Source organism: Sinohyriopsis cumingii, chromosome 4, assembly GCF_028554795.1.
Source record: "Sinohyriopsis cumingii isolate HCF-2022 chromosome 4, ASM2855479v2, whole genome shotgun sequence".
Lineage (NCBI taxonomy): Eukaryota > Metazoa > Mollusca > Bivalvia > Unionida > Unionidae > Sinohyriopsis > Sinohyriopsis cumingii.
This window is the reverse complement of record NC_142964.1, coordinates 42,046,095-42,069,306: the sequence shown is the minus strand read 5'-3', so window position 1 is coordinate 42,069,306 and position 23,212 is coordinate 42,046,095. Positions and strand designations below refer to the sequence as shown.

Genomic DNA, 23,212 nt, shown 5'->3' with positions numbered 1-23,212 from the left:
TATTATTAGTCATAATTAGTCAAAATTGTTGGCATAGAATATTTTGCAATGTTTGATTTTAATATTTTTCTTTACTGCAATTGAAACAAAATTGATTATACAAAGAAGAAGGTTATTTCAATCTGTATTTGATTCGTACAATTTGTTTACCCTTACATTTTCAGGAATAAGACAGATACGAAGTACCGAAACACCCGATTTTTTGGATACTCCTGTGAACGTGACCTACAGAACTGGGGAGCTAGCGGTTCTATATTGTTCTATTCATAACCTCGGCACGAAAACGGTACGTCCAGTAATGTTAATATACTAGTCTATCATCATCATCATCATCATCATCATCATCATCATCGTTTAAATTTTAAATTATAGACGTCTTCGCCCATACGGGCATGTACGTCTGGTTAATGTCCATAGGCGGACTTTTTAATTGATCCCGGGGGAAGGAATTACAGCCTCATCCCCCAGGCATTACTGTACATAAAAGGCACTATTTAATTGAACCGTCAGGTCTTGGGTCAATATGACGGGCTTCATAGACCCTAGCGACCTGAATGTAAGGCGATACTCGAGTGGGGATAGACCCAGCACACACTCGAGTTAAAGGTAGCAATTCAGTCTGCATTAGCTTCGCTAATTGTCAACCATGCAGTATGTGATGCCAGTAGCGATTGGTCGCCACTATGACGTCACATCTTGACACCTAGGTTTTTATTCCCATGTGGAGGGTTAATTAATTGTTCATGAAGAGAGGAAAACGTACCTCTCCATTCATGTATTTAATATGTGCTATGCACGTTTATCAATTTAATGGCCTACAGTGTCGAGGAGGAAAGTTCGGTCAGGGAGGAGCCTGCTCACTAGGAAGGCACCTTGGTTTATCCGGGGTATATATTTTTTTGACTCCCTTGCCAAAAGGTTAATGAATTGACGTCTTGGTCGATTTTTGGAGATATATTCTGTGCCGTTATTTTTAAATATAATACTGCACCAGTGACCGAATAGTGATAGTCTATAGGGTTATTTAAACTTTATCTACTGAGTCTGATTTGGGTGGGTTTTTTCTTGGTTTGGGTTCACCCTTTTGCGTATGGTTATTTAAACTTTCCTAGGCTTAATGGTCCGCCGCTTTGTGCAGCTGGGCCTGATAGTCCTTAGGGTTTGGACCACCTTATATGTATTAATTTTAGGGTTATAGTAAGTTTTCCTATCTTGATAGAAGAGGATAGTTACCATGAATGTCATTATGCTATCTACCATCTGCAAGCGTAAGTAGTGCGTTACACCCCATTATCATGGCTACCTATAATGTACTTACTCGTCAATGATCGTAAGAGGAAAGCTAGCAAAGTTCAAAATCATGGCACGGTCATGGCTAACTGGAGGAACCAAACTGTCCACTATCAACGAATACTGACAATCTGACTTAAGTTCTAACAATTTGTATAAAACTCTTAGGTTTACAACAAACACAAAGCTTAAATGAAACTTTTAAATGTCGTGATATTGGCTGAGAAGAACGCTCAGTTTTTGACCGTTTGCCCTTATATGTGGAACTCTTCTAAAGATGAGAGAGCCCTTTTGCTGTATAACTTACAAAACCAAATGAAGACAGAATTATGGGAAACGTGTAAATAAGATAAATATATAAAAGATGGCTTGAATAATCTGAGCTTTAAAATATTTTGTTGAGGTTATTGTCCCCAGCTTCAGTGCGTTGACGTTAAGGGAATGCTATCTAAAGGATTAGACACCCGTCATTCGTTTTTTTCTTCTTCTTCGTATTAAATACTTTACTGGCTGTTATGATTTATTGTATTAAAAATTTACAGAAACAAATTTGTCATGCTTTAAAATATCATTTATAAAATATATTTATTGCAGTATATATTTTTTTCATATCAGTGTGTAAAATTTAAAAGGTTAGTCTATACTAGTAATAAAATATAAACACAATATATTTAAAATATAAACACAATATATTTAAAATATAAACACAATATATCCAGCATATAAACACGGTATATCCAGCATATAAATACAATATGTGCAAAATATAAACACAATATATTTAAAATATAAACACAATATATTTAAAATATAAACACAATATATCCAGCATATAAACACAGTATATCCAGAATATAAACATAATATATGCAGAATATGAACACAATATATTGAAAATATAAACACTATATATTTAAAATATAAATACAATATATCCAGCATATAAACACAGTATATCCAGAATATAAACACAATATATGCAGAATATGAACACAATATATTGAAAATATAAACACTATATATCCAGCATATAAATACAATATGTGCAAAATATAAACACAATATATTCAAAATATAAACGCAATATATGCAAAATATAAGCACAATATATCCAGCATATAAACACAGTATGTGCTGAATATAAACACATTATATGAAAAATATAAACACAACGTGTGCAGAATATGCTGAATATAAACACAGGATATGCAGAACAAATATAAACGCAATATAGACAGAAACTAAAGGCAATCGTTGTTGATCGGTAACTAATATTTAGACTTGCAAATCAAACTACATTCGTACATATTTAACACTTTACACATCAGTTTATTTTGAATCAACTAATTTGACTTTAAACATAAATCAGGAGTAATAATAAAGTTTAATACTCGAAGCTTATATGATGGTCACTTCATTATTTTGGGTGCAAGCCAAATGAATATATAAAATACAGGTAAACAAATATGTGGGATAACAAATTGAATATTTAAACTATGAACGCAGTTAGAAACTGTTCAAGAAGACAAACCAACTATCCAATCCTGTGCTTATTATAACTAATAATGTAACATATATTTAGTTATGTGTTCGCTCTATACATACTTGTCAATGCTGTATACATCTTTACTTGTCAATGCTGCATACATATATACTTGCCAGTGCTGTGTGCAGTATTCTTGTTACATACATGTATACTTGTCAATGCTGCATACATGTAAACTTGTCAATGCTGCATATATGTATACTTGTCAGTGCTGCATACATGTATATTTGTCAGTGCTGCATACATGTATACTTGTCAGTGCTGCATACATGTATATTTGTCAATTCCGCATACATGTATACTCGTCAATGGGCACAAATATATTGTACATCTATTGCGGATGACACGCTAACTATTAATAGCATACTCGATACTCCCAACTAAAATGGACTGCCAGCCAGTTGTATTAAAACCATTGTGCCCAGCTCAAACGAACTGCAAGGCACTTGTATTAAATCCATTTTGCTTCGCTTCCTCTTCCACTTAAATTTCAATACTCGATAATTTTATTTACATCATTGTTTTAATGATGAGTAGTGATATGAAATAGAAATTTATATAAGATTAAAGGTCTCGGATGGGGGAGGTCGAGGTTTCGAAAGACTTACCAAAGACTTATTAAAATGGTACTAACAGCTGCCTCGCTAGGCTCACAGCATTAAAGGGTAGTGTTGGGAATGGTCGTCCTGGTGTTAGGATAATGTGATAGGGTGGGACATAATGCCACATGTCTGCGGCATGATGCCCCAGTGTAAAACATCACTATAAACAGCCACACAGCAGACATCGTAGAGATATGACTGAAACATTTTTAAAGCTACTTTAGAAATTCAAATCAGATTCACATATAAGGTTAAAACTGTATCGCTACTTGTAGGTTTCGGATTCCAGTTTTACGTGCTCGTAAATAACGTGCCCCCAAAATGAACAGCGCGCGGAACTACTTTTGGTGTCACATCCTACGCATCGGCAGATAACGGTGTTTGCCATTAGTTATCCTAATGATTTCATGCATCCAACACAGAACATGGCAGCATATCTTGGTCTACGTTCTTCGCAGTTTGATTAGAGCCATTCAAGGGTGAGCATGGTATTTCAGATAGAAGAAAGACATATGGTATCATTTCGCTATAGCAGACCCGTGCACATTTAGATATGCAGTGCCAGAATCAAAAGCGTTTTGTTAGTAACGCTGCTTTTTGTATCAAAACGTACGATATAACAAAACAGACTGACCTCTTCTAGTGTCGTATATTGTATTTGCAAGTACAAACTTAAGTTAATTAAATTAAGGTAACGTGGTTATATAATTTGATATAACCCATTCCTTATTAACATGGGTCGGTTCTTGAAACAATTAAATTGCAACCCTAAAATTACGTTTTGATATTTTCATATCTGAAGATATTTCGATATTTTCATATCTGAAGATATTTCGAACTTTTATCTTTCAAATTGAGCGAGGTCCTTTTTTTCTTCAAAATAACAAGATCACATATCAATTCGAAACTGAACCTACCTCGGATATAAACCTATCGAGAAAAAAATCATCCCTGTACGTAGCCAGAAAAGTAGCCTTGAAAGTAAGACGTTAAGGGTATAGCCTGTATATATGTAGACTTAGACAAACACCTATGTCTTTATAGCTGAAAGAGTAGATGTTCTCAACTGTAATTAAAAATTTAGCTGTAAAGTTCATGATTCATTTGATACAGTGTTCATGAATACCAAATTTAAAAGCATGAACACAAAACAGCTAAGTTACGTCATTGTAATTTTAGATAGGTAACTTTGAGAAAGTTTAGATTCATAACAACTAATTTCTTATCGTCTACCGATATCTTTATTTGAAAAACATTGTTCTTAAAGGTAAGTCTTCATTGAAAATAAGCCAATCAAAAACATTCTCCCTCATCAAAAAAACGGGTAATCAAAAGTCACTTATGATGACTATAAGCAAAGAATTTTTTTCCTGAAGTGTTGATAAATTTTTTCCAACTGGATAATGATGCACAAACGTTTGTGAAATAGTTTTCGTGTACAGTGTTCTCCCATTACTAAATTATATGAGTTAGACTATAGCTTATGTTGTCCGTCATGTCCATGCACTTCATTGTGAACTTAATAATACTAATAATAATAATAATAATGAGGACTTTGTAGAGCGCATAATCTTACAAGCTCTAAGCGCTTTACAACTTTAGACAACACCTATAAGATAAAAAATATATAATGATATGATTACAAAAACAAACACCATGGAATTAGAAAACATAAAAAATATGCTGAGAATATTTTAGGTAGGAAACAATATTAGGTCTTTAAGTTTGTTCTTGCAGTCGAAATAAGTGAGTTTTGAGAGCACTCTTGAATGTGATCACTGTGTCTTTGTGTCTAAGTTCAGTGGGCAATTCATTCCACGTTGCTGTGCCCTGGTATGCAAAAGAACGCTGTCCATATGACGTTGTTTCCATAGTGGGAATAATGAGTATACGATTGTCAGAAGAGGAGCGCAAGTATCTTGTTGGTATGTACACATGGGTGAGGTCGGATAGGTATGTTGGACATGAGTTCGACAGTGAATAGTAGAACAGAGAACAAATTTTGTGTTTGATTCAGGATCGAATGGATAGCCAGTATAGGGTACAGAGCAGCAAGGAGGTGTGCTCTGATCGTGGTACTCTAAGTATGATCCGAGCAGCTGTGTTTTGAACTTTTTGAAGTTTCTGGAGCAGATATTGAGATGAACCAGATGTAAGGCCCTATTATATCTATATAGGCTAGTTTGTGTATAATTATTTCTAAACGTCTGGATTTGTTGTTATTCTTGTGTGGATGAGAGACACAATAAGTTAGAATAAAGGAAATATTGCTGCGTTTGACATTTGAGACATTTTCTATTGAGCAAAATAATTTGGAAATTGTATTCTCTCTCAGTTTAGGTTTTGTCATGATTGGGTAAAACTGTTTGATCTGTTGCTATTTTGTGCATTTGATTTACTTTGGTTTTCTATATCTAGGTGGAAACGTTTTAGCATAAAAGCTCCAAAAGCACTAAATTAGATTAGAATCGAGCATAGTGTTAACTATGGATTGTTTATGCAAATACATTTGATAATTAGGTCAGTCATATACTACCATCTGTTTAGATTAATTATGCAAATTATTTTACTGGCAAGCATGTTTCACACGATGGGAAGGCTTTATGTTCCTAAAAAACATTTTAGCAATTTCAAATCTTTACATTTTTAAGACTTTTGCCTTTGATCTTGATGGAATATATACTTACATGTCTTTGGAAGGGTTTATATGGTGGCCGGACAAAATGGTAGCGGACAAAATGGTACGGACAAAATGGTATGGACAAAATGTTAAGTGGACATAATGGTATTGGACAAATTGGTATGAATAAAATGGTGCGGACAGAATACTACGGAGAAAATGGTATGGGACAAAATGGTACTAGGATTAAATGGTATAGACAAAATGGTATGGATAAAATGTTGCAGACAAAACGGTATGGGACAAAACAGAATAAAATGGTACATATATTAGAATTTCGCTTGCTAATGAAAATAATAATTACCTAAAATCGTAATAAAATTTAATTTTTATGCACATATTAAAATATTCATGCATCATAAACTAACCCTAAAAGATACCAATACAAATGATTTTTATTAAATTCGTGTAACTTTGGAAATGTTAATCTTATTTTATTTTTAAAAAATCAAGTGAAACTGCAAATAACTTATGTCGAATTTACAAAATGCAACGATATCAAATAGTAATTCAATGCAATTTTAAAGACTGAAAAAAATCGCAACAATTAAAAAAGCAATTTATGTCAATATACCTTAGCAATCAACCCAGACATAGACTAATGGACAATGGTTATTCATATCATCTGAGATATAGTTTATGTTGGTCTCATTATTAAATCAGACAACTAAAAATAACTTTATGATGACCTTCAGCATCCTGGCTTTCTGGCATTGAAATTAAGCATTTACCATGAAGCCTAGGAATAACTTGATCTAGTGTTTGTGTCACACTTCCATGCTCTTCCTTGCCTTTAAAAGTTCTTCTAACTACACTTAATTTTTGGTATCCCGTCGTTTGCGCGCATGTCAAAAACGCGCCGACAATATATTGCAGCAATTGTGACATTTTTTAGTTTATTTTTTCTATTTCTAAAATATTTTATAGTAGTCAGAGGTTTTGTTCTTGTCTTTTGTCATGTAGCTTTATAGTTTGCGCTTTATTTTTCTTGATTTGCTATTTTATTTTAAAATTAAAAAAAAATTGTTTGTATAGGTAGTATAGGTAATTATTATAAATCATGCATGGTCAGTTCACAACAGCAGTCTATTAATGTTATTCATTAAATACTTGTCTGTTTTTTTTACATTTCGTATTAATAAAATTGTAGTCGTACCATTTTGTCTGTACCATTTAATCCTAGTACCATTTTGTCCCATATCATTTTGTCCGTAGTATTTTGTCCGCACCATTTTATCCATACCAATTTGTCCAATACCATTATGTCCACTTAACATTTTGTCCATACCATTTTGTCCGTACCAATTTGTCCGCTACCATTTTGTCCTAGTACCGTTTATATTTCTAAGTTAATCACACTGTTTCCTTGATATTTAAAGAACTAAATTTTAAATAGGCACTATAGCCAGGATTGTGCCGATGTGCCGTTAAACCCTAAAATTAAATATACCATATACGTACATTTTGGGATTGTCCTGATCAAAATCACCGTTTCATAACAGTAGATCCTCTCGCATAGTATGACGAAATAACTCACTAGCCTTTAGGAATAGACTGCACTAATTAAGACTAGAAAATTGGGTTGTAATTGTGACATCGATCCACGGAACAGAGAACATTCAGATTGACTGGGTAACGATGTTAATTACCTAAATCGCTGCAATGCGGTTGTTCTTGTAAATGAGATCCCGAGACCAGGAAGCTTCATTTTCAGCGTAAATTGCATCAACAATGGCATTGATCGCTTAATTGAGATAATTAGCCAAGATTACAACGGATGCACCAGCTAAATTATCAATTTTGCGGCTGTAGTGTATAATGTTGTGTGAATATCAGTTGTTATTACCATAACAATCTGAATTCCAAGGTGGATATTTTCTTCATCTGTACTGGTCATAAACCAGAAGAGCTTATGAGATGTCTGTTGTACGTTGTCCGTCCTTCTGTTAGTACAAGGTTGTTATCGTTACGCCTTCTCAACTACTCGACGGTTTACTACGAAACTTTAAACAAGCATTCGTTCCGTGTTCTAGTTGGTCTTAAATGAAAATGGTGCTGCTTGGACTTCCAATATGACCCCCACAGTGACCATCGTTAAAATCTTTTTATCGCTACTCCTATAAGAATGACTATATTAGCATGGAGTTTCCACTAAGGCTTATCTTGTGAAAATAGTGTTATTGCTCTAAGTGCTAAATTGTAAAGCCCTATCTTGAAAACTGTGTACCTCTAATCAACCCTAATGGATGGTATATCGACATACGGTTTTCGACAATAGACGTCTTCTGGTAACTTGTTCGTCCTAAATGAAAATGGTGCTTTTCGTACATCCAATATGGCTGCCATGACGACTATCTTCAAAATCGTGTTGTCACTAATCTCACTAGATGAATGATCATTATGCCAGGGTTTTTCACGAAACACTTCTTATCATGTCGTCTTTGTTCTAAATGAAAATGATGCCAAACTGATGTACAATATGTGTACCACAGCGTCTAATTTGAAGATCATATTATGATTGGAGAATATCAGAGATAGTTTTGACACAGCAAAAAGGAAGAAAGGGTATTTTCGTGAAATTTTTGGAAGTTCTTTTCGCCCATTAGAGTGTCAGTCGCCTCAAGGAACTCTTGCTTCTCTTTAGCAGGCATCTGTTTATGTTCATATTGCAAATTCTGTTACTATCAGTCTGACATGTAGCTGCTATGTTAAAAATAAATATTGATTCCATAAATTGTTATTTCTGCGAACAGTCACAATCAAAAACCTTACCAACATAACGTTTTGTATTCAATAATATCTTATATTTAATTTAACTGTGATGGTATAATAAATTATTCGTTATTCACTGGTTTTCTTCTTTTTGTTTTATCAGTGTCTGTTTCGATGGTGAGGTTTAGGGTCTTTTGAGGTCACTTATCTAGATAAATAAGGACAATAATAAATAGAAAACGACTTCCACCTACACACCGCTTATTCTGGACCTTCTGTCTATAAATCATGGTTTGATGTTACTGCAACTTTTAGCACTGCACATAACATATACTTATTTGAACACACTTGTAACAGATCAACTGTTAAGTAGCATAGGTTCAGAGAATGAACTTTGCAAAGTTGACCCGAGCATGACTCAAACAAAACGAATGACACAGCTGTCATCCTCGCTTCCTCAAACTGTTCCGTTACGGATAATAATTTTAAAGTAAAGTAAAAAGATAACAAAGACTTTGACAAAATGTATCCATTTAGAGAACTACTTTAGTTTAGTTAGTGGAGAGTAATCCAAGAGTCGCAGGTTCAGTCTCCTCCTCCTCTCTCATAGGCCAGCCTGGGTGGCTGCCTCAATGAAATGTTGGTCAAGGCACTAAGCTCTCTATTGCTCGGCACGATGTATGTGGTCTGTAATTTGTTCACAGTGCCGTGAAGAAACCAACCGACCAATTAGCCAAGTCATAACAGTAGTCTTTAGCTCAACAAGGAGATTTGCAGCTTGGCTTGATGGACAGCGTAGGGTGGGATGGGTGAAAGTAAGGTCATTAAAACAATACATGTGTTTTACGGGTTACATGAGCTGACGATGTAATGTATTAGCGTGTCTTTATTGTTCTGCCAAACAAACAATCTTTTCGAGAAGAGATATTATGATAATGACACAGTTTTATTATTTGTATCCCATAATGGACCTGACAACAAAAGAAGAAGAAAAAAAAACAGCCAAAAAAAAAAAAAAAAAAAGCCAGACAAAATAAGTAGCATCCACAAACAAATGCAAAGTTAGCAGTCTCTACTGATGATGTCATGTTTAGAAAGATCAAAGGACATAAATGAGACAGACATATAGTATTCGCATTTTTCGCCATAGCTACCAACTGCCTCCGCCCCTTTGTTTATTTGATTTACAATACATATTATGTTTTACAATGAACAAGCATTGTCCCTTTTCAGGTGGTATGGCGACGAGCAAATGACCAGGGGCCTATCACAATAGCTGAGATGACATACATTCCTGACGATCGATTTTTGGTAAATCACGTGCCCTACAAAGGTCAATGGGATTTGCTCATCAAAAATGTCCAGCCTAAAGACGAGGGAATATACGAATGTCAGGTCAGCTCAAAAGACAGGACTAGTCGAAGATTGCTTACTCTGACAGTAGAAGGTAAACACTAGGATCATTCATAGTCATCATCAGCAGACGATCTTGATAATTATAGATGAGTAGCTTTGTAGGTTATATTATGTGTCATCCTTACCATCTTCTGTTTAAATCTGAAAATAGCGAAAACAAATTTCTAATATAAATTATACGTACACCGTTCCATATCAATCAAACACATATTTATGCGCATATATATAATATGCTGGTCATTATATACCCATCGGTGTCAATCTTGTCCTCAAATAGGACTATATGATGCAAGAAAGATATGTATTTTATATTAGGCTGTTTAGAATATTTCTTTTGATAACTTGTACAGACGCCATTCCAAACTTGGGAAGAAAAAGATAAATTCCTAAGACTTCCTTTGGCATTCGAGCAGTGACATCCAGCTATGATATGTACGACGGTTTCTTTCCATTTCATACTGTCATTTTATCCTAAACATAATTTTAGAAATAATTTTTTATATTTTATTTTATTTTTTAATTTTGGGTATGTTTTGTATTCCCCGTATATAGGTAGCAATACGTCGGGGAACCATCCTACCGACTACCTCAAAATACAGTTCAAGTTAGCATTAGTTTACATGATATTAGAAATATGGTTCACTCGACAGGTTCCTCATTTTTCAATTCTCTATGATAACTGTACTTTTGTATCGGATAAGAAGTAAATACCATACATGAATGTTTTTTTTATTATCTGAAAAGTCATGATGATGATGTAAGTAAGGGAAATATATATCAATGGATGACTAATTCACACGAAGCTTATTTGTTTCTTGATGACATCAGCTGCGGTGGTACAGTGATTAACACAGACATGTGACCAGAAGTTTGAATCCTGTGCTAAGGAAGTTTGTACTTGGGCAATACACTTGATTAAATTTATATGCATATTAAAATGTTATCTAATTTATCACAAGTCGTGAGACTTGTTGCTTAAAATAAATGAGAATAAATCTTCAGATACGACTAAAGTCTAAATAATAACTTCTTGGTTATTTATTTAACAGTTAATATTTCGATTCATCATTTTACATATATTTCAGTTCTGTTTGTAAGAGATAGTCCCATACGTCAACACTCCAAATTATGTAATGAAGCTCATTAGGACTGAGCTAATAAATCTCCAGTAGACCGTAGGCAATCGAATATACACAAAACTACATACGTGTTTTGGGTTATTTCTTTGAGTCGCAAGAAAGAGCAGGTTTTATATGGAGTTTGAATATCGAGACCGTAGGATCGACACGTATTCATACGCCCCAAGAATGAGTTCTGTCTTCGTATGTTTTTATATCTCGTGCCATCTGACACAACGACAATATCCCCGCTCTTCACTGATGTACGGGGACAGAGTATTCTGTTTTTATGAGTTAGCAATCGCTCATTCATGAACAGAATAATTGTAGAATAAAAGATGTGTGACTTTCAAATGAGTATGTATATGTAACAAATTAATATACATCATGTAAATCAGAATTTTCTTTCTTGTATTTATACTAAACCTGCTATGTCTTTTTTAAATAATCTTTCAGACTGGAAAAGCCGTTCACCACGTGAGTATCAATACAAAATTTGCTCGTGTGATATTCATGTTCAGCATAACTGGTCATAAACTAGTAAAGCTTATGGGTGGTCTGTTGTCCGTTGTTTGTCAGTGGTCAGTCGTCTGTATATCCGATTGTTATCGCGACACCTTCTAAACTACTTGAAACTTTACACACAGGTGTCTTATGATCTACTTGGTCCTACGTGAAAATGGTGCTGTTCAGGCACCCAGTATAACCGCCATAGAGGCCATTTTGAAAATCTTGTTATCGCTACTCCTGATGATCATATCAACATGTGGTTTTCGCTTGAAGACTTATGATGTTGTCTTTTTGGTTCTAAATAAAAATGGTGCTGATCTCACATAGAACATGGCAATCATGGCAGCCATTTTAACCATATTGTTATCGTTACTCCTCCTGAATGGATGGTGTTTTCAACATGGGGATCTCATTAAAAGACTTATTATGGTGTATTGTTGATCTGAATGAAAATGTTGAAGATCTGACCGTACAATACGGTAGACATCATAAAATTCAACGGCAGCCATTTGAAAACCTTTGTTAGGGCGGAGTTATCATACCGTACCTGTTGTGGTGTTTTGGTTATCGTTATCTAGTAGATATTCGACCTCTGTTTTATTGTACCGATCGAGCAAACGGTAAAATAAAATATAAAATTAATGGATGGAACAAAGAGATCTGAGAAATGATACAGAATAGAACAACATGAGCCCCCATATGGAAAATATAACAATTGAATCGATTACATAAACAAAATAAAATTGAAAATGAAACGTTTTCTCGCAGAAAAAAGAATTACAAAATTTATGCGAAATGTAATAAGCCGTTCTATTATAACGATTAAACGAAGTTCATCACAGAATCGAATGACTTATCCAACTCAAATTGTTGGCATGTCAGCATAACCTGGTTGCTTCCCGTGCTTTCCTAATCCTGCTTAATTGCGCGAGGGAAATTACTTAAACCTTGAATTTCGTATGGGAAACACACCCCACGCTTAGCTTAGCCAATCAGGATTAACTTCCATCAAGCGCCAAAATTTTAACACTAATATCGAAACTACAATAATTCTCTCTATTCCACCTATATTAATAACTAGCGTGGAAAATTTCATTTTATGGCACTTATTTTAAACGGCCAAAAAATGTCACTGGATTGTATCTACTTTGTCGTTTCTCTACTTGACCCTACGTTAACATATCCGTCGGACCGCCATCATATCGGCTCCTAATTAAAATCAAATCGTGCCCTCAAACAGAGCATATCCATTCCATCTCTGGCAGCAGTTAATTGCGAGCCTAGCCCATACGTAAAGGTTATTGGTTACATGTCACGCTGACCAGGACCAAATGGTTTGCGACAAAACATCTAATAAAAATTCGCACCATTACAGTCTTGTTCTCACAACTGTTCTTGAACAGAAAGTTGTAATAATGTTGGGATTTCTTATCATGTCCACTTTAATTTAAAGGTCAATGGATGATAAGTATGAGATGGTTTTTTTTTTACCAAGTGTTAAATGTCTGCCATGACGACTCTCTTAAAAAATGAATGGTTGGTCATTATGACAGGGAGTTTCACGAAAAGGCTTCTAATGATGTCTACTTGTCTACTTTGTCCTAAATGAAAATGGTGCCAAGCTGACTTCCAATATGTATACCAAAGCATATCATCTAATTTGAAATCGCCGAAGAATGTCTGAAATGGTTTCAACACTCGACAGTTGAAAAGAAGAAATGGTTTTATTTTGAAATCCTGCAAATTCTTCTCGCTCCCTAGAGCGTCGATCCCACTGAAGGACTTTTCTTTCTCAATATTTCCGTTACATGCTTGTAGTTTTCAGTATATACTTCTTAAGGACTGTATGTGAAAGTACTGATTTGTCATGTCCCATTCATGTTTATGTAACGTAACTCAACTATTTCACTATCCATTCATATACAACTGCAGATGGTGTCAAGGCATATTTTCACATGTGCATATATATATATATATATATATATATATATATATATATATATATATATATATATATATATATATATATATATATATATATATATATATATATATATATATATATATATATAAGCGAAATGCAATCCATTAACGAGGATTTTTAGGTATGGCAGCGAAGGAATTCTTAAGTATAAAAATATTCGTTTGTGACGGTCGTGTATTTAAACTGTTTTTATTTATTTATTAATATTTGGATTCGCACCTGTGACACTCATTTAATTAAGAAACAAATAAACTGAAAAAAATATAACAATAAAAGAATGCGCCAATGATAACATAGCCAAATTACCACATTATATTCAGTCACAAGTCAAATATTATCGTGGTTTAGCATATTTAAGCCAACAATATCTGACTTGTGTTTACCTTCAAGTATAGTTACATCCAAAACATACAATAAGCCTACAATACGTAAGGCTATGCTTCTAAATTTAATGTAAGATAAAATTGCATATTACTGTTCGATCCTGTGATGCTTTTTCGTGGCTAATGGAGAAGGTCACCAGTTCTAGATTTGGCGTGTGGTTTTGTGTACTTTTATATCTGTTGCAAAGTTATAGTTCTATTTTTTCTAAAGTAGCAAAACTAAAGTGTCATTTCTGATAGGCATTGAACATTTAATGTTTGTACTTCTAAACTAATTGGATGTTTTTCTTTTCCATAGTTGGGAAAAAATGAAGGTATATGTTGCCCACACAATCGCTGTTCATATACTGGTGAATAAATGCATAAAAAATGAATACACAGTATAACCCCTAACACACACACACACACACACACACACACACACACACACACACTGGAAACAACTACTCGCTCTTACAAACCACATGTTTCTCGGAACAGTGTATCCTTTTTATTTCTGGTATATATGTAATGAGAGCAGATATGATGGAGGTTTAGTAAGAAACGAGATGAGATGATCAATTCATATGCATCACCACCACCACAACACCATCAACTAGAGGCTCAAGATCGTCAGGGATGCCACATTCAGGTCTTCAGGATGTCACATTCTAGTATCCTGGATGTCATATTTTGATATCAGGGATGTCACATTCTAGTATCCTGGATGTCATATTTTGATATCAGGGATGTCACATTCTTGTATCCGGGATATCACATTATAGTGTCTGGGATGTCACATTCTAGTATCCTGGATATCACACTCTAGTGTCTGGGATGTCACATTCTAGTATCCTGGATATCACATTATAGTGTCTGGGATGTCACATTCTAGTATCCTGGATATCACACTCTAGTGTCCGGGATGTCACATTCTAGTATCCTGGATATCACATTATAGTGTCTGGGATGTCACATTCTAGTATACAGGATGTCACATTCTAGTGTCCGTGATATCACATTTTGGTATCCCGGATGTCACATTCTAGTGTCCGGTATATCACATTCTGGTATCCAGGATGTGATATTCTGATATAAGGGATGTTGCAATCTTGTATCCGGGATGTCACATTATAGTATCCGGGATGTCACATATTAGTATCCGGGATATCACATTCTGGTATCCGGGATATCACATTCTAGTATCCAGGATTAATTTTCATAATCAACTTGTGAGCGAGATGACTAGGATACAGTCTCCAAGTAATACACTTACTATCACTACCAGATTCAAGAATGGTAAATCCGACGTTACCTGAGAGAAATTGTCCGCGCTTTTCACTAACTTGTTTAATTATTTGTTTGAGTTTAAACGATAATTGTGATTCCAGAAAATCAAGATCGCTTGCGACTTGCCATCATCCATAACAGCTTGAAATCTCCGGTATAAACTGAATTTAGCAGACCTGGTAAATTAATTGAGATCGTCCACAAAATGTTTAAAGAGCAGAGGCGATGATGAACAGATAATTCAATTCAGTAGGCACCTACAAATAAAGTCGTTTTGTAATAATAATATTCGTATTAAAAAGTGTTACTTTGTTTGAGTCAATGTTCATATACATGTTCTTGACACACTTTCTATCAGGTGCGTTCTGATACCCCTGACTAATTGGGTCTAATTTAGGAAAGGGCAAAATTAACCTGTCTCAACACAGCAACAATTTAATCAGGTTTCTGAATAATAGTAGTGTGTATTTTGAGTTCATGATGGAAATATGTCATGCAAGAACAAGTAGTTGAATCCAGAATGGTAGAGAGAAGCTGGAACCTGCGGGTGCAACTCCTTAAATAAAGGTATAAAGGGGTGATGAGGTTCTTTCATCCCCATCACAGATATCTATCAGGCAATTCGCAGTGTGTCATTTCAGACGTTAACGGATTGAAGATAAGAAAATGGAGTTAGTTGAGGCACAATATTTATAATTTTCCTGAAAATTAAAAAAAAAACCAGTCTCATGACAGTAAAATGAATCCAATGTAAATCAACGTGTGATTATGCAGATTTTGAATAGATCACAGAACATTACGCAATAATTCTGGCGGGTCGAAGAGAATGGATTTTAAAGATGGGAGGAGATTATAGGCCTAACGTTAGAGATTATATCACCGCAGCACAAACCTAAATAGATATCAAGTAGAATCAAGGCCCTCGAAAGAGAAATTAATCACAGGCTAACATCTAGTTTCTAACACGGTATAGATAATATAATGAAGAACAAAATTAATTATTTGCAACAATATTTTGGCAAGGACTCAGTAAGGATATATGGTCAGAACGATTGAGAAAAGATAGAAAGCAATGAGCACTGCATTGAGAAAGTGACGGGATTTTTTAAAAGTATTTTGGATGTAACAGTTACACACAGCGATATCACTATCTCCCACTGGTTCGGTAGATTCAACGAAGGCTCCAGTGGGTCGAATATTTGCAAGTTCCCATCAACAATGAAAAGAAACTAGATGTCTGGAAGAAGAAAAACAGAGAGAGAGAGAGAGAGAGAGAGAGAGAGAGAGAGAGAGAGAGATCCGCATTCTAGAGAAGTTGAATTGTTGAATTATGGTCAGATTGATGAAATTAACATGTTTTTAATTTTTATTCGTCTTCTGGTTATACCCTTCTTGACTGAAGCAAACAAAATGTGTATCAAAGTACACATACCTGGAAATTTTATAATTTACTCATTCACTGCTCAAAGACCCAGTAGACATAAAGAAAGTTAACGAAACCCTCCAACATATGCGTCTATGGTTTGTGAGGTTTAACGAAATTATAAGCACATTATAAGCTATATGTGGGGGCTCGGTATATTTTGGAGGAGGAAGAACCCTGGAATACCCTGAAATGAATCACTGACCCAAAGCAAGCTACTATCAAGCTTTCTCTCATACCAACGTTGGTCGAGCAGAGACTCGAATTCAAAGAGACAGAGCACTCGGCCTCTCGGGACTCACAAACATATATAATACCAGTTCATTTTTTAAGAACAAAATTCGATAAGTTGGTAAATCATCCTGTATTCTGTAAAACAGAAACCACGTTATTCAAATGATGATTCCACTTGTTCAACATAATGGATCGGTAACCGAAACTCAAGAAGATATTTTAGAATATACCAATTTGTTCTTCAGTAATTTATACAAAAACCCGAAGTTGAACCTTTTGATCTCGAGACATTTATTATTTTGAACTTAAATAAATTATTATTGAATCAAATAATATTCACATGATCTTTTATTGTGTATATTTGTCATTAATACAAACAATTGTTTCTAACTCGTCCCCAGGGACAAGTGCATATTTAAATCCTCTTCAGTAATAATTATATGTGTACACGTATGTATACCGACATCTTTTTCTGAATGTGTTTTTTTTTTGTTGGTATTAATCTGTATTTATGAAGAGAGATAAAAACTTGTGAAGATGTGGATGACCATATGTATATAACTACATAAGTAGTGACCCACTTGTGAAGATCTGTATGACTATATGTAGATAACTACATAAGTAGTGACCCATATCATGATGGCACGATTTTATACTTACAATGCGACACATAAAATGCTGTAACATTAGAATTGAATTATAGTGAATATTATTAAATGCAGTAAGTTTTTCTATGAAAGTATTTATTTGATGCAAGGCTCTTATTGTCTCATTTGTACTCTACAGTATATGCTGGACTCCCCCTTTTAACATCAACTGGATAGTGGACAGTATTTTCTTTTCTATATTTAATTTGCAGACATACATATCAGCGGTCCTGATTATGTAGAGAAAGGAGACACGATTACTTTTACATGCAATGCTTCCGGCATTAACTACCCACCGGAGGAGATAGACTGGTTCAGGAATGGCCAGAAGGTGTCATCTGACGTTGAAAATGGGATATATATTTATGAAAGGGTATCTATCTCTTTAAAAATAATAACCAGTACCCTGGAAATTGAAAGAGCCACCCCGGAAGATGACGGCATGTATGTCTGTCGGTCTTCAGATTTGCAACTTACAAGCAAAAGACTCATCGTTTTGAATGGTATGCTTTCCGTGACACAATTATTGAGTCTTATTTTCAGGTCCGATTTTCAATTTTATAATCATTTGAAATAAAAAATCTTTGAGAGAGAAAATAACAGCCATACGTTTTAATTGAATTATTTTCCCTACTCTTTGACAATATTCAATCACACATATTTACTGAGTCCTCGAGTATCCAATTATAAAACATAGTGGCTTCTTTAGGATCAGTTAATTTTACTGTTCAATTTTTCGCACTCATTTGATAATTCATACGACAAATATTTACTGCGACATAACCTTTAATCTTTCTTGAATGAAATTATGTATGTATGTATGTATGTATGTATGTATGTATGTATGTATGTATGTATGTATGTATGTATGTATGTGTGTGTTTGTGTGTGTGTGTGTATGTATGTATGTTTGTATGTATGTATGTATGTATGTATGTATGTATGGATGGATGGATGGATGGATGGATGGATGTGTTTTAAAGGCATTTAACTACAATCGTGGCCACAATAAATTCAATTAAATATTGTGTTCCAAAAATGCAAAGAGAAAAATGCAAAATGTTTAGCAAGAAGAACCCTTTCAAACAAACCTAAAATAATAGTTAAACAAGATAATAGGTAAAAATGTTAAAATTCTTTAGAAGGAATTTGTTATAGTGATACATCTGGATTATGGTACGAAGAGAACGTTTCAATATAATGTTTAATAATTCATGACTTTTCATCTTATTATTTATTTTAATGACTTTATACTAATTACTTTCTATTTTCTTTATTGCAGCTGGTACCTACAACGTAAAAAGAGGTATATCGAATATTAGTCGGTTTACTGCCGCTTTAAACAATGATAATCTGTTTTATTTCGTAAATGGTTAACTGGTGTACGACACAACATATCATAAAGTGTACCCGTTTATTTCGAGATGCCAAAATTATACCCTTCGAGTCTTACTTTTGTTTTCTTTCTTTTTTTGTCTTTAAACTTTTTGATCCCTTTTTCGCGACTTTTATTTTCTCGAAGTGAGATAAATAGCAAATGTGGCGAAAATAAAAAAGTGATCATAATCTATTTACATCATTTTAGTTTTTATCGATTTAACAAGATGACGGTATTCGATTCTTTTCTCATTTAGTCCCAACGCCTTGGAAAAATATCGGATCATATCCTTCAAATAAAACAGAAAGTATAATCACCAGAGATGTCATGTTCCTTCTGTTTCTGCTTATGTCCTTTCGTTTCCAATTGTATATAAATGTTTTACATTTTTATCTCTCTAAATGCTGTTACCTCTGTTTCCCACCTTTTTAAATGTATATATGGTTATGTGATTGGAACCCATCTGTCTAACGATATATTATATATTGTGATTGGAATAAACGTTTATTGCACAGTATAATTTTTTTTGAACATTCTTTGACTGTAAGGGCATAGTTTGATTAGAAAAGTGAATGAAGGAGGAAACACTTCCTAAAGAAAGAGATTTATATGGAATGTCGTTTGGGTGGCAAACTGATATGAGATAGTTATAATTATACGCCTCTAAGTTTTCTAGATATACTGCAGACGATTGCTTACTTTGCTGGTTTGCTTGTTCCAATTTTTACTTCTCATTTTTCGTATAATAAAGATAATCACACCCGTATTGCATAGTAAAAATCATTTTAGGCATTGTATGTATGTATGATTAGAGCTGCATATTAGTGATTTGGCTATTATGTATACTTTCATCAAAGGCTTACACATACAAATAGACATTGTAGATAGGAACTTGTAAGTTGAAAAAATTGTTTCCATCCCTTATGTCCTTTACCCATACGTGTGATCTTCTTGGCAATATAATATGCTAAAAATAACAATAATACATTATATTTCACATTTTCAGACGCAAATGATGGCAAATCGTCCCAATCCCTTTCTAGTTCTACTGAGTCCAATCAAAGTGTGTACTTGGGGATGTTCTTCCTGCTCTCGCTGACTGCAGCTTCAGTCTGTATAGGAGTGACGTCATCGTACTGATCCATCCAGTACCATGTGCGAATTCCACCACCATCTGTGCCTTTCCTTTCATAAATCAGGGTATACACTGCATATGATGTTCGCGTGCAGTTTATTGAGATCTTACGGGCTAATTATGTAACATAATTCCCCTCCGATAAATATGTCCCAAAGTGGGATTGACTACGCAGTTGATAAATGGTTTTGGACGTTTCAACCGTGTTTCATATAACAGAAATATGCTTAAAAAACCAAGAAGACCTATAATGGATTTGGACTGGATATAGTAATGCCCAGTCTAGATTAAGGTATCATTGGTTGTCATTATTAATTTTAATCGCTTAAATATCGATGCAGTTTTATTCGCTGAGCCTGGGTAGTTACAGTTTAGGTGTTAGATGGATATTTAGCCATGAGCATTAACATAAGACGACACTTGAAGATATTTTGACCGTGTGGTGCACACTATGTGATGGAAGAGTCATTCATATGTCAAATCTTGCTGATAAATACTGAAACGAATTTGTGATGGCAGATGGCGGAGTACGACACTTTTGCATGTTTTACCTTTTACGATATGCGATAAAACAGACAAATGTCAAATCTCGCTAGGGAATGTCGTTTAATACGTGATAGTGCTGGCGGTTGGAGACACTTTGTATAGGTAGTTACCTTGTACCGTAAACTGTTTTGAAAAAGATATACAATACCATTACATATGTGTGGTGGCCAATAGCCAGCGCCGCACTTGTACATATTTCATTTTGACCGTGTAGCATACTTTTGATTAAAAAGCCGTCAAACCTTATTGCGTACATGTGATGACCGATGTTGGGAAGAAATAGTAGATTCTGAAACAGTCAACATATAACTTATGACAAATATGATTCTTTTATCAACTTTTGTAAGTGCTATTGCTTGTGTTATAACACCCCATATTTTATTAAAACAAGTTTGTTTTGTTATTTTAGGATCAAAGGCGAAAGTATGAAATCAGTTGAAAATTCATTTTGTATGAGAGATATCACACGACATGCATGAAAAAACATCTTTGAATCAGTTAACGGCATTCATTGTGCTAGATTTATAGGTTACTGCATTTGTATGGGAAAATATGAACGAGTTTCTTGGATAGAATACTGCACGACCTTGTGAGTGCAATATATCCATCCGACAAAACGAGTTCATATTTTCCCATACAAAAGCAGTAACATTTTTATTATATGCTCATTTTCTTATTCTACACAAGGCTTAATTATGTAAACAAAATACAATACAAGAAACAATGTAAATGAATGTATGCCGTATTCCAAACTAAATACACAAGCGCAGATTCATCATTACACAACATTATTAATGCGCACATAACTCCGCCCAGATAAATATGAACTTGTCGCACGCTAGACATAATTGTCGGGAGAAAGAAAAAGGCGTTTTTGTCTACTTAAAATTGAAATTTGGAGTCATATTGTGTATGAATACGCATCGCAACAAGTTTTCCATTTGATCTGGAATGAATAGATTTTGATATATTTGTCGATTCTACGAAATGTCGTGATTATGGACTGGATTCATCTGTGCAAATTGTACATGAAATACTGGGATTGAAGCAGCCCTGGAGAAGCGTGTTTATATCTGCAAGTGTGTTTTTTTCTGTCATTGATCATTTGAAATCATAATGTGGGGAAAATATGAAGTGTTTTAATTGCATTTATCAGAAAGACGCTATTGAATTTAGTGTTTATTTCAGTTTGATTGCAGTAAGGAGGATGTATTTGCACTTGGAATATAGTCGAAATTACAGTACAATTTTGAATGTGTAATCAAGCTTGAGAACGCATGACATGGCTCATGTAATTCGGATTTACAGAACTAAGAATGTACATTTTGAGGAAATTCAAAATGTAAAACTGTAAGTATATCTTTTGCCATTCTTATTACCAGCTAAAGGAGACATTGTATCAAAAAAGTTAACGCGGAATGTAGCAAAGCAGCTGGTATGTTGCAGTCCACAAAATATCTGCTGTAGTTCATTCAGAAACAAATTTAATCAACCAAAACGTAAAGCGTCTGCTACACTAGAGTACATGATTTGTTTACAAAGTAGTTCCTGATACACTATTGGGCACACGCATCCTGCGCGTGAGTGCAATATGAAGGTGTGCAATATCGTAAAATACTGAACGATTCTGACAATGTAAAGTTAACGGAGAAAAAAATGAGCATATAATAAATGTCAGATATTGTATTAGCATGATAATTTTTTATTCATTTATTCATTGCACATATTTACATCGTTCCTGTTTTGATAACAATTTATCGGTTCAATCAGCTATACAGTTTGACTGCCAGATATGTCAGTCCGAAGAAAAATGACGTGGTATACTAAAATGTGGTAGGCTAATTGAGCTTATTACACAGATAGCATGAAAATCATCATTTTATTTGAGAGAAAAAGGTTTACATTGTACTACACACACAGCATAATGTTGCGTGTTTGCTTTGACAAATCGTTTACATTATTTGGAATCAGTTTATTTAAGTCTTCATATGTAACAAAAGGTCGCATTCTCACACGTTTTCACACTCTGAAATTCATTTTTTGATAATAACAAAGACAATTTTGAAAAATAAAAACAATATAACAAATGTTATTTTGCTTGCATTCTTCAGTTGATGTCTCAACTTGCATTTAATTATACCGAGTCTTATAATAATATATCTCAATTGTCATGGCACAAAAATGTGATTTTCTTTTATCTGTGAAGTACTTCAGATTCTTACAAATCATGAAAACCCTCAAGTACTATTGTTCTCCGTCTCAGCTGCAACGGAAATAATTTTATACATAATACGATTCCTAAGCCTTGACTCACCCTGTCATTGCCAGTCCAATTCGTA

At 34.3% G+C, this 23,212-nt stretch overlaps 1 protein-coding gene across 2 annotated transcripts in view; it reads left to right on the top strand.

Annotated features, from left to right (window-relative positions):
* The window catches only part of LOC149801051 (zwei Ig domain protein zig-8-like), an 85,906-nt gene extending 62,941 nt beyond the window's left edge, over positions 1-22,965 (top strand). For both annotated transcript variants that reach the window (XM_089955087.1, XM_089955086.1), the window contains exons 2-7: positions 165-286; positions 10,064-10,277; positions 11,821-11,841; positions 18,027-18,317; positions 19,097-19,120; positions 20,199-22,965. In XM_089955087.1, the coding sequence (XP_089811213.1) occupies positions 165-286; positions 10,064-10,277; positions 11,821-11,841; positions 18,027-18,317; positions 19,097-19,120; positions 20,199-20,332 (806 nt within the window). In that variant the 3' untranslated portion in view covers positions 20,333-22,965. The remainder of the gene's footprint in view (positions 1-164; positions 287-10,063; positions 10,278-11,820; positions 11,842-18,026; positions 18,318-19,096; positions 19,121-20,198) is intronic.
* Positions 22,966-23,212: the final 247 nt, after the last annotated feature.